This window comes from Falco rusticolus, chromosome 7 (genome assembly GCF_015220075.1).
Source record: "Falco rusticolus isolate bFalRus1 chromosome 7, bFalRus1.pri, whole genome shotgun sequence".
Classification (NCBI taxonomy): Eukaryota; Metazoa; Chordata; class Aves; order Falconiformes; family Falconidae; genus Falco; species Falco rusticolus.
In genome coordinates this window covers 25,366,629-25,382,645 of record NC_051193.1, presented here as the reverse complement: position 1 = coordinate 25,382,645, position 16,017 = coordinate 25,366,629, and the positions used below count along the sequence as shown (strand labels likewise).

The 16,017-nt window shown below is 38.0% G+C and overlaps 1 protein-coding gene across 5 annotated transcripts in view; it reads right to left on the bottom strand.

Moving 5' to 3' along the window:
* The window catches only part of TOGARAM1 (TOG array regulator of axonemal microtubules 1), a 45,027-nt gene that overhangs the window by 8,744 nt on the left and 20,266 nt on the right, over window positions 1–16,017 (bottom strand). For 3 of the 5 annotated variants that reach the window (XM_037394072.1, XM_037394076.1, XM_037394075.1), the window contains exons 6-15: window positions 15,199–15,434; window positions 13,041–13,141; window positions 9,420–9,578; window positions 7,283–7,381; window positions 6,691–6,860; window positions 5,350–5,518; window positions 4,918–5,052; window positions 4,052–4,205; window positions 3,338–3,443; window positions 2,696–2,931 (exon numbers count right to left, since the gene is read on the bottom strand). In XM_037394072.1, the coding sequence (XP_037249969.1) occupies window positions 2,696–2,931; window positions 3,338–3,443; window positions 4,052–4,205; window positions 4,918–5,052; window positions 5,350–5,518; window positions 6,691–6,860; window positions 7,283–7,381; window positions 9,420–9,578; window positions 13,041–13,141; window positions 15,199–15,434 (1,565 nt within the window). The remainder of the gene's footprint in view (window positions 1–2,695; window positions 2,932–3,337; window positions 3,444–4,051; window positions 4,206–4,917; window positions 5,053–5,349; window positions 5,519–6,690; window positions 6,861–7,282; window positions 7,382–9,419; window positions 9,579–13,040; window positions 13,142–15,198; window positions 15,435–16,017) is intronic. The other 2 variants (XM_037394073.1, XM_037394074.1) reach the window with 2 other exon arrangements.

Sequence of the window (16,017 nt, the reverse complement as noted above, 5' to 3'; positions counted from 1 at the left end):
GCAGCTCCCATGCAGGACTCAGCTGCTGCTGAGGCACCTATTTTAAGACAAGCTTTGGCTGGTGCTCAGTGCCTGCAGTTAGGTCTGTACGGCAGCCACAGGTCCTGGGAGCTTGGGAGAAGTGTGACAGTAACAGACCAACTCCTGCAGCACGTACCAATGGGGAAACACAAACTATGAGGCTTAAAGGCCTCGCTCCATGGAAACAAATAAGAATCATGGAAAGGTTTGGGTTGGAAGGGCCCTTAAAGACCATCTCGTTCCAACCCCCCTGCCATGGGACACCCCCCCCAGCCCAGGCTGCCCCCAGCCCCATCCAGCCTGGCCTTGGGCACTGCCAGGGATGGGGCACCCACAGCTGCTCTGGGCAGCCTGGGCCAGCACCTCGCCGCCCTCACGGGGAACAATTTCCTCCTAATACCTGATTTAAATCTACTCTCTTTCAGTTTAAAAGCACTGTGGCCCTAGTCTTATTACTATAGGCCCTACTATAAACCCTCGCTCCCCATGAATGCCCACTGCTGGTGCAAAATCGTTGGAAATCTTTTTGCCTGCACATAAAACCTTAGAATTAAACAGAATTCATATAGATAAGAAACATGATTTAAAAACTTCTGAGATACAATCACTTTCAGATCTAGTCCTGGAATCATGTTCTTGGATCAAGCATCTGTTCAGAGGCAAATTTACAGCAATAGTCCAGTGTCTTTAGAGCAGCAGCTCACAAAAGCAAACAAAATGTTTTTATTCTTGTTGGTGAAGTCAAAACCAACTTTGTAGCAGATAAGGAATCACTACATATATCTCCTCAGGGTTTCCAGCATTAATACTTATGATCACAGTAGGCTTAAAATGTGTTGAGCAGAAAATAGGTAGATTTTAAAAGGTCTAATGAATCGCAGGCAAAACCGTAACTGTTAACTTGAATATGTAAGTTGGGGTGAACATAAGCAACTCAATGTAGGAGACAAATTTAGAAAATACATATTCTGTGTAATTACACAGTGGTGTCAAACAGAACCTTTCCACTTTGAACTGAAGACATGCCATTTTTTGCCAGATTTCCACTTTGAAAGATAATTCTCATATTCACTGTTGCAGCTTCTAGAGATCACAGCTCTGTATGTGCTGCACAGGCTTTGTTGCTAATACGGCCAAAGCTTCCTGAAGCCAGTACTAGAAAAGCTGAAACTCACAGTGCTACTTAGGCCATCCACTGATGTGTCATGCATTTAAAACATACTGTACTCCACAACTGAGACACCACTTAGACTGAAGTCTTCTGAGCTGTGAAGAAACTAATCCCTGCTTCAAATGCTGTATTTAGACTCACAGCTCAGATAATTTTGATGCTTTAGATATCTGAAAATGTGTCTGAGTTCACAAACTGGAGGGGTCAGATCTTTATAGGTCTAGAAAACCCATAAGGATAGGTCAGTGTGTTTTGACTCAGCCACTGAAAATGCGGAGCTCAGACATTGCCAGTTACGATCATGAGTATTGCTTGGCCAAGGGTTTGTAAAGAAAAGATGGGAGTGTATGAACAGACCGCTTAGCATGGCTTTTGAAGTAAAGCGATGTGCAGTTACTGTCTGCTGCTCTTAAATTCACAAGAACAATTATGTGCGGGCATGATTCATCAATAATTTAAATCCCAAGGCTGATATTTGCCTTTCAGTTTCAAGTGCAGGTAATTGCAGTACAGTTCTCATTGGCTTTCAGGAGACAGGATCAATGTATTCCACAACAACCAGCTTCCCCAGAAACAAAACAACAAAGAAAACACTTTCAATCAAGACTTACTCTCACAATTTGTAGCTGTGCAGAAAGCCTAAGGATTGATTTATAATGTAGCATCTGAAATATTTAATGAAAGGGATAGGCTACAAGACATGTAGCCTATTAAATGTCATTAAGTGATGACAGGTAGATAAGAGATTAAGTATAAGTAGGTATATATGTCTCTAACATACTGGAATGCCTAATGCCTTAATTAAGTATTGCCATTACAGTGAATGAGGATATAAAAGAACAATATACTTAACAGGGAAAGTGAAAGAAAGGAATTTAACTTCTACTACAGAGTGAGGTAAGCCAGAGGTCAGAAGCAAACCATGCAACCAGAAATGGAGCTTGTATGTTTGAGGTACTCAAGAAAATAATGGCCACCACCACTGCAAAGGAAATTAAAATGCAGACAAAAGACTATTAACCAGCTAAGTCTGCAGAAGAAGAGGAAATGAATCAAGATAGTTGAAGACAGAAAATTGTAAGTTAAAAATCATCTTTCTAAATAAAAAGCATTTCTAAAAACTAGAAAAGCCAGGCATTTGACTGCAGAGCAAGTGAAAAATGAGAATGCTATGTGAGCTTTACTAGGCAAAGCCAAGTAGCAGCTTCCTAAAAATACTATACTAACAGTGAATAAAACCACCAAAGTGTTGCAAAATGACCATAAAATATACTAAGATCCAAAATTAAGAGCCGACTTTTACATAATGTACAGAAAGGAACAGGGGGGTGACAATTTGGTTTCATCCCAACAAACGTTGCCCTGGGTAGAAGTTTCGCAGAGCTGACTTACTGTATTTTCCCATTTCTGCCTATTGTACTTAGATATTTTTTTTAAAGACTATATTTGATAATTTTAATCTATTAACAAGTTATTTCTTTATAAAGTCTTTATAAGAATTACCTTTGCCCTCCATTTATAAGAGAACAAAGTGCACGTGCTGGAGTCACATTATTAACCATAGCCTTCAGTGCTTTGTCTACCTCTTCCCTTATAAATGTGTTGGATTCACCAGCTTTGTGCAAAAGGACTTTTACTGTATTATCTAGTTCTTGATCCATGCTCTTTTTCAGGTAGGTGAACAAATCCCCTAAACAGACCACAGCAGCTCGAGAAACACCTGAGCGTAAATTCTTGACCTGCACACAGGAAAAACCCAAACAAACAATGAATAATGTTTATAAAATATACGTTAAAATAAGTAAAACTTAATGTTTCCCTTTGTAATTTTTAAGTAACATTAAAAGCAACTAAGAAATACATTTCTAACTTGATTCACAATATGTGAGAATTAAACCACACACACATGAAGAATATTATAAAGTTACAATCTAAATTTTTTTAGTCTCTTAGCAAATCAGATCAAGTGTTGGTAATCTGAAGTGTGAGCTGCTTTGCCAAATGACAAACTCATCCTTTCAAGACTGTCCAACAGAGGAAAACTAACCACAGACGAACATACCATTTCACTTCAGTGTACCTGAGAGCTATAAAATACATATACACACATAAAGCCATTGAAATATTTTGATAGTAAAATTTAACCTCTTGAGCCACAGCCAAACTTGTTTCATGTAGCTTTGCAGTAAGAATAGTCGCATGGTAGGCAGACAAACATCTAACAGAGTTCAGACCTTTGATTTTCTTCTTCCTATGTACAAAAAATATTTAAATTCAAAACATTTGCAAATTTTTATAAAAACATTAAAATGCAGAACTCTAACAAACCAAATAGCAAACAAATTATTGTAAAATAAGGCAGTGACACATAATCTAGGAAATTCTTTCAACGTGAGTCTTTTAATGTGGTAGCAGGAATGTTTTAGCATACCAGTCTCTCAATTCTTTCCTACAGTTCTGTCCACAGCTCCAGTAATGGCAATTAAAGGATTGCTTCCCCCAGTCTGCAAAGGCAGCAGCACTGTAAGCCCATGTCACCAGCCAGAGCAAAGTGAAGCCTTATCTTCCACAGAAAGTGACAAGAAGGTATTGGTGGAGGCCCTCTCCAAAACAGGGCTTAAACTCAGACATCTCTACAAATCTCTGAAGGTTTAGCTATGAAGCCTCAGTTTACAACAGTTACAGTTTAATGCAGATTTGGACTAAAATGACTTTTTTTCTTTTTTCCCATGTATCACTTGCAATCCTTCTCACTATTTTTGAAGTTATGTCCATTTTGCTGGTTTTTTTTTAAAGTAAGTTATCAAAATAAACACCTTCTACATTACATTCAGGTTGTAGGTAGATGTTTATACCTACCAGTCATCATCAGCTAAAAGCGTCAAGGCTTCTGTCAGTGCCAGTTCTGGTTTTGAGAAGGGCTGCAGTTCTGATGGGTCCATTATTTCAGGGCTATGAGTGACCGATGGGGTCTGGTCTTTATAGCGTCCTCGTGCCCCAAGAGAAATTTCATCTGCAAAGTCACGAAGCATAAGAAATAATTAGCATAACCTGAAGAAACGCATTCATTCAAAGGAAGGAAATACAAAAAGTCTGAGGTATAGACTGCTGCTCCTGAGGGACCAGGTTTTCAAAAAGACAGCTTTTCCAGTTACATCCTCGATCTTTCAGCATGTCATTCATGTCAATTAATTTTTTTGCAGACAATCACGAGTATAAAAAAATCACAAACAAAATGTAGTGGGTTGTTTAATGTAAAAGCAGATGCACAATGTGCTAAACCACAGTGTGGTTAAGATACAATACAGTAAAACTTGAAGAGCCACTTGTGAAAATCTGAAGACCCTTGACCATCAGCAGCATGAGCTTCTGTTCTGAAAAATTTCTACTGCACATTTTAAAGGCATCTCGGTGACAAAATGCACCCAGAAATGTTTTTTGGGGAGACAGAAGGGAGACAAGGTGCCATTAATACATTACATCTGAGCAAATAAAAAACCCTTTCATGTTTCCAAAATCTTCCTAAGACATTACAGATGAAAAATGTTTCAAGGGAGCAATGCTGAATTCAAATCCCCTTCACCACCACCCGCAAACTTCTGATCTTCCAGAGCACCTCAGGACTGCCCACTGTACAAACAAAACATATTAAATCTGATTGTGGAACTGTCCCAGTCCACATGTCCAAACATTTTAACAGTCTTTAGTTTACTGTAACAGCTTACCAGAATCTAGCAAGGTTGAACATTTTGTCTTCTTCAAACTGCATGTTCTTTTTAATGAAGGATTGAAGGCCATGTTTTCTAATGACAAAGACACATTTCTTGATGATGTTAATATATCCCCACAGAGATTTAACTCTAGAAAATAGAATAAAATGCCCAAGCTACAAAGCAACATATAAGAAAAAAGGAAAAACCTAGTATTTCCAGTCCCAATTTGTCTCATGAAATTTTTCTAAACTACAGCCTTTCAATTATTTCCCATAAGCACTTTACTCTCCAATATCTGCATTATAAGACTGACAACAAATTAATTATAGTAATACCTCACGTCACACTAAACAGTCATGACTTTTGGTAATTATAAAATTGTAATTTCCATTTCAGCAGCATTTAACAGTATATCATTCATTTAAAACAAACACTAATCCTCACTTTCTGTTGTCATTTGCTCTGGTTCATTCAGTTTAATACTTCCCCAAGGCTTTTCTTCCTTTTTTTCGAAGTCTTTGACTTCCTGATGTTCTTTATGATTGTGTTCTTTTTCTTCTTTTTTCTTCCACCTCATCTTATCCTGGGCAGATTTTGACATGGTCACCTTTATCTGCAAAAAAATAATGCACCCATTATGATATGCAATGTAACATAATGCAGAAGTTACACAGTAACTTATTACCCACTTCTTGATATTGTCTAAGGGAAGCATGGAAAATTACTATTTTTACCATTATTCTACACAGCAAAAGGAAATTATTCATATAAATATTAAACTCAAATCCTGAAAAGAGCTGAATGTAGGCTTTCTGCATGGTAAGCAGTCCTACTGGCAAAAAGAAGCAACATTCCGGGTTTAAACATTTAAGAGAAATAATCATTTACTCTAAAACATCTGAATAGTTAAAGAATTAAGGTCTACGAGACCAATTCCTTGGCAGCGTTGAGTAGTTTCCTAGGATTTTAACTAACAAATGAACAGGCTGGGCTAACTCACATTTATTTGCACAGGGTTTTTTTTAAACGGTGGTCCTTAACAGCATGATCTGACCCTACTCTCTCATATATTTAAGACACAGTTCCTCACAGTTCCTCATGAAAACTTAGTAACATTTAAAACATTCTTCCATTTACTGCTTTGAATTTGATCTCTCCAAGTATTCATCTTTTCAGTGGGAATCAGAAAATTAAGACACTATTAATAATTAACTTAAAAGTTTTAGTATCTTAAAATGTTATTTTAAATGCTTTCAGAAAGACTTGTCATTTTCAATTCAAATTTTTTAAAATTTGTATCATACTTCATTCAGATAAATCTTGCTCCACATTATAACGGATGAAAATAGTATTTAACAAAGCAGCACCATTCCTCATTTTATGATCTCATATTACGGGACAGATATTCAGACAGTGTTTTTTAAAAAACTTAAGAATGGAGCTATATTAATATATGTCCATCAAAAAAACAAGACAAGACCAAACCCAGAAAATTCCTCCTTCCACCTTTTATGTGCTGTGGGAGTCCAAGAAAAGGACATTTTCCAGCTCCAGTCCCTCCTGCAGCCCTTCTCCCAGAGACTTTCAAGTTAGGTGGGAAGATTCTGACACAGCAGTTTGCCATTATAAAATATCCAATGAGGAACCAAAAGAAAAAGCAGGCTCTAGGCTATTATAATCAAAACTTTTTTTACCATAACATACAGGCTAAAAAATTGTTATCAAGCTGTATTCACACATATAAAAACATAAAGTGAGACTATAAAAAAGTTTTGAAACTTTTACCTTTTTTTCATTTTCAATATAGAAATGAGAAGCACTGTGCTGCTGGATGCTTCTCCCACAGACCCCTGACGATGGCACAGCCTCCTCTCTGACAGCTTGGTCATCTCCATTCACTACACATGTTAGGGACGGGCTGTACGCTCGTGCAGAAGGAGGCGTTCCAAAAACACCTGAAAGGCATATCATGCTGTGCCCTCACCAAAATAACCATTTTATTCAGCAGAACATAGTAAAAACTGAAGAAAACTAAAAGTAATTCAAGAAGGAAAAAACACTGCTTTATACCACTAGTGCCAGTTTCCACCCAAAAGTACTCTTCCTTTACTCTACCAGGTAGGATGGATGCACATACATGCGTGCACACTGCGCTCAGCCACAACCTAACCTTCATAATTCATAAAACTGCCACTATTCTTTGTTGGAATGGAACTGCAAAACTTCCAAGTGTAATTCTTTTTATTCCAATTTAAACTGGAGATTGTTCACAATCTGAAATGATGTATGGAATCTATTTCCCCCCCTCCTAAAGGTGCAGTGTCCCTCATTTTAATAACATGATGGCATATAGGAGATAATTTTGGTTTTCTAATACCTTTATGAACAATCACAACTGCATCTTCAGACAGGACACTTGGTGAAATGAAATCTAGATTGTTCATCTGTGGGAAACCAGGCGCTGACTCTGCAAGACCTTAAAGAAACAAAAAAGTCACCCAAAGTAAATCATGCAGTTTACACTTAGGTAGCTGTTTTGTTCTACTATGTCATCATATGCTGACATCTGAATTTATCACCTTTATGAATCAGTATATTTTCAAGTTACTGGAGTTAACAAGATTTACTAAATATTGTTACCCTCAAAATCATGCAAAGATTATAGGAAACAAATTTTTTTGCCAAAAGACCATAAAGAAAACCAATGTTTGTAAGAGAATTTTTAAATCAACTGATTCCACTGGAAAAAAACCACTAGATGTTTCAAACTTGCTTAGTGGAAGTATAGCACTGTTTCGTATATAATTCAGCACAATTTAATCAAACAAGAATTTGCCAAAATATTTTTTACCCCAAACAGCACATAATGCTGTTTCCTGTATAAAGCAGTGCCTCAATTTCTTCACCAAAGTGGATGACATGTATTATGCACTTCTATATTGGCTAAACTAGTTGCAAATAAAAATGCTAGTTTGCGGTAAAATAAGGAGACCATTTGCTTTTGCTATTTAACCTGAAAAAACTGAAATTTCTGAACAGAAAAGATGACGCCGCAAAGCCTGATCACCTACTAGAAAGTCCATAAATGAAGTCAAGTGGACCAGTGAAACGTCCCTGCTGCAAAACACCCCAGTAAGCTGACAGCTTCTGTCTGCAATGACGACTGCTGTAAAATGCCCTCTGCCAGGCAAACTGCAGCATCCCAACATGTCATTTGGGGCTCTTGACAGCTCTGTTGTGCTTTCTGCTCTCATCTCAGTTTTCAGTTTGTCAAAAATAATCACAGGTAAGAGTATGACAGATGCCTCTTTACTTTACAAATGACCCAGTTCCACAGTTTTACTTTTGGAGCCGTCCTTTTTATACATTATGAGAAGAAAGATCAAGTTAAAAGGTTTCTTCTGAAAGTGTTGCTTTGTCCTTCCACAAACCCAGTCACTGGTTGCTGAATGTTCCAAGTTTTAACATTTGAGAACTGTTGAAATTGGTCTTTTGGGAGTTTCTTGAACATAATCTTGAGGACTCACGAGCAATTAATTCTCCCTTAGACCATAACTGAATGGGCATCAAATACTGGTCCTCTTTGGAACCTACCCCAGATCAGGACCTTCTGTCCTAACCTCAGTTTCTAGCCCAAAAAAACCAGAAACTTCCATTTCACAGGCATCGCAGGATACGCAGGTGTTAAAAACGAAAACCAGAAGGATTTACAAATCTGATTATAAAGTTTACTTCCATTGCTCAACTTTAGAAGTTTCACATGAAATAGCACTCCACCAGACTGATAAAACCTTGAGAACAGACAAAACTCTCCATGTTGAAACAAGAGATGGAGAAAACAAAAAATCTTATTGGCATAAAGTTCACATTCGTTATTCAATATCTATTTAATTTTCTATTTGTCACTAAAACATAATGACTTGAGATCTATTTTTGCCAGGTCTGAGGGAGATCTGAACAGGAGGCAGTGAAACCACAAGCTCCTTAAGCTGACTTCTACATTTCACTTTTGATGTCAAAAAAAAAAAAAAAAAAGTTGCTGCTCTGTTCTAACAAGCTTATAGTTGCAAAACACATCTGTATTGCACACACAACAATTCTGATGTAGGGAACAGCAGCTCCTAGGACACATTAAAATGACACAGTTAAAACTGAGTAAAATATAATGGTTGAAGTTCCTTAATTTTCCCAATGAACAACAGAGTAATTTAAACACAAACTTTTAAAGCTGTTCATTCATTCAGACTGAGATAATGAACAATTTGGTCCTTTTGTCATGCCATGTACTGTCGCTTGACTTTTAATTGTAATTTAATTGGCAGTGTAACTTCAGTTAATGTCAGGAAAAAACCCTACTTGTATAGCGTAAGTATAAAGACTAGAAAAGAGGAAACCATGCTAAAAACTTTGAAATGTATTTTCTATATAACCTATTTTACAGAAGGCTATACATAGCCTCAGCTTTTGCCATAAATGAGAGCTCAGATGAACTGCAACGTAACAAACTCACAAAACTTTTGAAAACATAAAGTTTCTTTGGTGTTCCGTATTTTGACTTTGAAAAATAGTCTGTGACACTTCTTGCTTCTTGTGCTCAGAATCTCCACATCCGTTGCCACAGTTCAAATGTTGGCCAACTACGCTAACCTTAGAAGTCCCCTTATCATCAAATGCTAGCCATACAAAAGGAAAAAATCAAATATTAAAAGAAAATCAGTAATAGTTTTTCCTGTGTACTACAGGATTCTCCAATAGTTACTTTTTCAGAGACCCTCATACTAGTTTTATGCCTACAGTATGAGCATTTTTGCCTACAGAAATCTGAGTGTTTCAACAAAACTGCTCAAGCTTTATTCATTTTTCACATGCAAAGCATGTCATCAACAGATATTCCCAGTTTGAAAGTCTAACTCAAAGTTTGAAAAATTATTTTTTAGTTTAAAATCTTTCAAATATGAACAACTGAATACTAAGTAATTACGCATTAAAAGCCAAATTAAGTCATATGTCAACTAAGTGAAAATAGTAAAATACTAGTTAAAACACATGAAATTTTTCAATTTACATAGCCTAGAAGTCATAAAACACATTTTTACATTACAGTTACAGACAACAGAAATGGAGCATTTTTATGTCTGCAATGCATTGTGCAATGCCATTCTCAATACATTTTAGTTTTGGTTTAAAAAAAAAACAAACAACAAACCCCAACTCTAATTACTTCAAGAATCCTTAAAAGCATCATTTCTGCTTTTTCAAATACCCCTAAAATGCAAATACCTAAGAAGACAAAAGTCCTTTTATATATATGTTTTTACTACATGTTCCACAAATCCCACTGAACTAGCCTCCCATTTAATTGAAGAGATTGACAGGCACGACCCGGGTGACCCAACTCTGGTAATGCTGACCACTGGTGACCAGTGTGCTGCGAGGGCTACTGGGGTGGCCCTGCTTCCCACAGCCGCAGGCGTGACAGTGCTGCTGCCTTTCCTACACCCGCCTGCCCATCTGTCTCGAAGCTCTGCGCTGGCGGCTGTCACTGTCAACCCCCCCCCACATCCACATGAGGTCCAGAGCTGTACTGAAATCCTTACAAAGGTTTCTTGTCTTCTCTTCTTCAGCAGAGAGCTTGGATCAGAGCTGACTCTTTTGCTCTGCTAGGGGACAAAAACTGAAGGGCATGTTTTGCTGTGGGATGCTTGAGAAGGTGCGGCTCTTCCAGCAAGGAACACTGCGGACTGGTGTGAGATGCTCTGGAAAATTACTACATGGCCAGATCCCCGAAGGTCCAACAACTCCTCAACCATGAATTTCTGCACTGTCCCAACGGAGTCTAGTCATTATAGTGTTTCATGTATCAACATTAAGACTTCACACGTTAGGACCGATCTTGCTGTATTTAGTATGACAGCACCCTCTGGCCTCTGAAACTGTCAGGATCCCGAGGAAAGGTGGGCCACAGAGAGGTTTTCAAGGTGTCGACTATTAAAAGCTGCACAAACTTCCTCTTACAGAAAGAATTTGGGAAGTAAGAAATGTCTGAGAGCTGCTATTCTATTATAACAAAGCTAACAGGAGCTGATAAAATTCATCTCAGAGAAACAGCTGAAGCAATCTGAGCAGAATTAGCAAGTTAATGATAGGTAAGGGACAAATAGATTTCCAGAACAAAAAGGAGCAGAAGTGTAAAACTCTTTAAAAAAAGAATAGAAAAGAAACTGAAGAAGGAGCCAGGGAACGACTGACCCACATGCTGGGCAATTCAGTTCCCAGGGCTCTATCAGGGTAAATTAATGCATTTGGAAGCATCCACCAGAAAACAGCATGATCAGAGAAATCTGGTCTCCTTTTATGACACAGCAACAGACTGTTGGCAGGATCTGGCAGGAAAGAAGCGAGAGATGCCATGTATCATCCCAGGCATTCATACACAGAGTAGTTACCAAAAGCTTCATTCTCCAAATGGAGGGATATATCAAGCAGGTTTCTGCCACAGTCTGTTCAGGATGCACTACTATCCAGCAGTTTGCCCAAACAGCCGGATAATAAGGCAGCACGCTGAATTCAAATAAAGGTTAGCAAATGGGAAGCATACACACGTGCTTGAGGACAGGATCTAAATTCAAGGAGCTCATGATAAAATAGAACAACAATACAAGAAGAACAAGACTCAGGAAGGACAGGACTGATTTTGCATGTTTTACAACAAAGCAACCCTTTCAACTCTAACTGTGCAACGGGTATTGCAGGGGTACTACATTGCAAGAAAGACAGATCTGTTGCAAACAGCCTAGATGACAGCAGTTAGAAAGTCCATAGAGTCTGACCTATGAAGGAAGGCTAGAAAAAATAGGAGTTAGTCTAAAGGACAGAAAACAAAAGAGGGGGGAAGAATTAAAAAAAAAAAAAAAAAAAAAGGGAGCTGCTTGGAAGAAGATGACATTCTGTCCTTTGAAATAAAAGTAGAATGCAGTGAGGTAAGTTACAGCAAGGGGGATTTATATTCAGTGCTAGAAAAAAACCTCATCTGGTAAGACCCATTAAATATCAAACTGATTTTTACAAGTTCTCCAAGTTCCAGTGTGAAAATTCAGAGATTTTTGAGATTTGAATTGTGTGATGGGTCGAGTCCAGCCAGCAGTAGGAGCAAATTACTTTTCTTTACCAATTAGCTGCACAGGTCTTACACCAGCCTTATCGGTAGCAGGCTGTCAGCACTCCGCAGGAGGTCCAGTGCTGTGCATTCTGGTTGATCAACTGGCTCAATAAGCAAAATAAATGCACTCCTCATTATTTAACACTGAAGGACAACTTCTCACAGAAGGTCTTTTCATATAAAGAATAGAAAATCATTAACCACAGTATGTATTACTATGTACATGCAGTATTTGCTTTTCTGGCTTATGCTGTTACTTGAAAAACCTTTTTGCTAATTTACCCTGAGAAAAGTAGCCTTAACTGAAATGGGGATCAATAGCTTCAATTTCTCAAAAAAAAGATCGTGAGTCTCAGTAGCAACTACTCGTTTGTGAATGTAATGGCTTTGCAAATTCAGGCCTGTAAGGTGCCCTTCAATCTTAACTAAGTTTTGTAAACTTTTTGGAAAAAATACTTAGCTGCTGAGGCTGCAACGGGGTGCAACAGAGCAGTCTTTGGGAAGAGAGGTCTGAAAACAACTTTGTGGACACAACTCCCTCGGTTCCTTTCGTCCACCCAGTTGAATCAAAATTGTTTAAGCATAAATAATCATAAACAATTGGTTTCTGCCCATTACAGAAATCTGCAGTTACCTGTACTTCACTGTAAGCATAAATAGAATAGCATCACTTAAATTCAATTTCCTACTAGGAAATTAACCGTTTGCAACATTGTGACCCTTCCTGCTCTTACCCAGCTGGTGTCCAATGAATTTACACACATTTTATCCTGACATAGAAAGGCAGAACCCTGGAGTTCCTTCTCACCTGCAGCATCACAGTATAATCTTAATTTGACCAAACAGCATCTAGCAATTACCTTTTTTTAAATGCTGAAGGGATGTGAGTTCATTGAACAATAAGAACAGACACAGCAAGTGACTGTTCTGTTACATCAATGAAGCAAGGTAGATATTGAAAAGCACAGTGCAATACCTGTGCTGGAGTTATGTTCTGCCACATTTGGGTCTCTGTTTCTTGCTGAAGACACTCTTGCAGGCTGTGATTTGCTGCCAAGTAGTGGAAAGGTGTCTGACCTGTGAAAATAGAAAAGGATTTTTTATAGGTACAATTCTACACAGTAGTGAAAGCCCAGCTACATAACACTTTGTAGCAAAGACAACAGATTTCAGTTTCTCATCCCCAATGTACTTGGTGGACAAACATTTCCAGTATACTTCCACAAATGTTCACACTGAGTAGAAAAAGAAAACTCAGTAGAAATTATTTGATGTGCAGGTCCATTATGAAGAACACCATAAAGACAATCCTTAAAAGTAAACTTCCCACTAAGATGAAATTTAACATACATTGGAAAAGCGAAGGAACTGTTTGCCCTAGGGATTGATGATGCTGGTTCCAATCCAGCAAAGAATGGCAAACGAGAGTGACCAAATACACTAACCTTTCACTTCCAGGAATGAGCTGTTTCCAGCTTAGTGTCTAGCAGACAAACATTCACCAGGAAAATGCTGTTATCTACAAGAAAATCTTTAAAATTACGCATTTGACTATTAAAGCCGATGGCACCCAGAGCCCTGCACGGTTACATACTGTGCCTAGCTATGTCATAGTCACAGCGAAACAGCAGCTGTTCCGCTTTCTGCTGGGACCAAAATATACACAGCTAGGGGACTTGCTTTTAAGACCCTGAGGACAGCACATGCTTCAGAAACTTCACTAATACCAGTATCAAGCTCCCATTTCTCATGGTAGTTTATCAGTAGATAAACCAATCCTTCTAAAAGTAAACAGACACAAAAAGCCTGTGTTCTTGTTGCCCAGCTACACACATTTTGTAAATAGACAATACCAATTTCCAATGCTCACAAAGCACCTGAACTGAACTCTCTGATATTTTATGAACGTTCCAAAGCTTTCAGTGTCTGCTGGGATATATTTTGTCACTTCTACAAATACAGTCTTACTGCCAGATGTCCCCTCTCTTCCTTGCTAGATCAGAATTCCTGTATCTGTGAATTCTGCAAAACATCAAGCTTGTGTGTCACTGAATAATGGAAACGGCATGTCGTATAGGATGTGTCCTTAGCCAAAACCTTGCCTGGAAGAACATAACACACAGAAGTTTATAGTCTTGACTTTTTAGGTATTCTAGCATTTGAATATGTTGTTTTTACAACTGTGATTCAGCAGTAATGCATACAGGGAAGATATGTATGTATTCATTAGTTCTGAGACTGCATAACTGTGAAAACCTTCTGTTTCTGAATCACTCCAGTCTCCCTCTGTATGAAAAACCTTTGTTTTGTCTATTGTCTCTCTTCCTTCCTATTCTGTTAATACAGCTGTATGCCAGTCATAATAAAGATGCATCGAGTACACACAAAAATAAAAGATCCATCTTTGGATCAGAGCTACAAGCAGCTTTCTCATGGGCTCTGACAGCAGAAAAGGAAATTCTGTACTGAAAAATTTGCAAAAATCCTCAAAAACCTTGTTATTTCATTAAAAAATAAAATATACTGCTCATCAACAACTAGAACGTTGCTGTTTAAAGTCACAGCAGCATGTGTTATCACACAACTTCCTTCTAGAACAGCTCTGTGAAGCGTTTTAACTTGACAATAGTCTGTCAGTAATAAAATGGAAATAGTTCATGATCTGCAATAATAAGAAACATCTACAATGTCCTTTTATTGCAAAAAACCAACTCATTCCTTCTTCAATTTCCAAGCTATAATTGGCAAACCTTATCCTTCCTCTTAACACATTTGCCTTCTTACTCATTTGTTTAGGCTATGGTTCACATAACTTCTATGGGAGGCTAAAGTCTTAATAAAATATTTACTACCACTGGCAGTATTTCATGGCACTGTGTTACTATGGCTGCACCAGGGAATTCTTTCAAATTAAAAGCAAGCACAATCTAGAATAATATAGTTAAGCAGCTGTTGTACAGGGCACTATATTTTTAGATAGGAAAATAATTCACATTTAAAAATCAAGCTATTAAGCAAAGCAATCCTATAGAAAAAATACAGTACAGATTTCATCCCCTTTGATATTTAACTAACAACAGCAGAGACTGTGTGTAAGAATTGCAGGGCGAAGTTAACACACAAGTTTCACTCACATTCTTCTTCTCTGGAGGACTATGGACTCAGGTGAAATGACAGACTCCTGGCTGTAAACTCCACTTTCGCTGCAGGAGCCCGCGCTGGGGGAAGAATCATGGGAGGGGGAGTCCGCAGAGAGATCAAGTTTAAGAGCAGAATCGGGACTTTCAAGTTCTGAAATGTTGCTGTTGCTGCTTAGCTTTGCCCTTTTCTTAGCTGCGCTGTTTCGTAGAGATCTAAGTGAATTCTGCATCTAAACAGGATTGAAAACAAAATGACAGGTTTTATTCACTGCACAGGTAAAAAGCTTTTTTAAGCAAAAGAAATTATGTTTCTGAGTGTTGAGTTCAATTCACAGGAGTTCAGTGCACATGTCCCTGTTGGGCAATGTGACTGACCACTTACGTAGGTTATGCAGTATGATAATGATGCTTTTCATTGTTTTACTTCACAAGAATAATTATCCTGCAAGTAAATGCAAATTCACAGTGATACTGTATCCTAGCTTCATTTTGCAAAAAGAATAGATTCCTACAAAAATACATGAGCTGCTCTTCTCTTTTTTATTAGATGAAAGGAAGCGTTTGATGGCTGCTAGTACACACATTGGGACCTTCAGGCTATTCACAACAGAACTGTGCCCAGCTGGTAAATTTGCAGAAGTGAATCCTGAAAACTGTGCCTAGCAAGCAGAGCGCCTACTCAAATAAGAAGGAAAATCTATAATGAATAAAGCTTCATGCTACTGCATATTCTCTCCTCTTTTTGCTAAATATATTTGGTGTAGAAAACATTCTTCCTCTGTCCATTTACCACTACCACCTCAAGTTACTTTC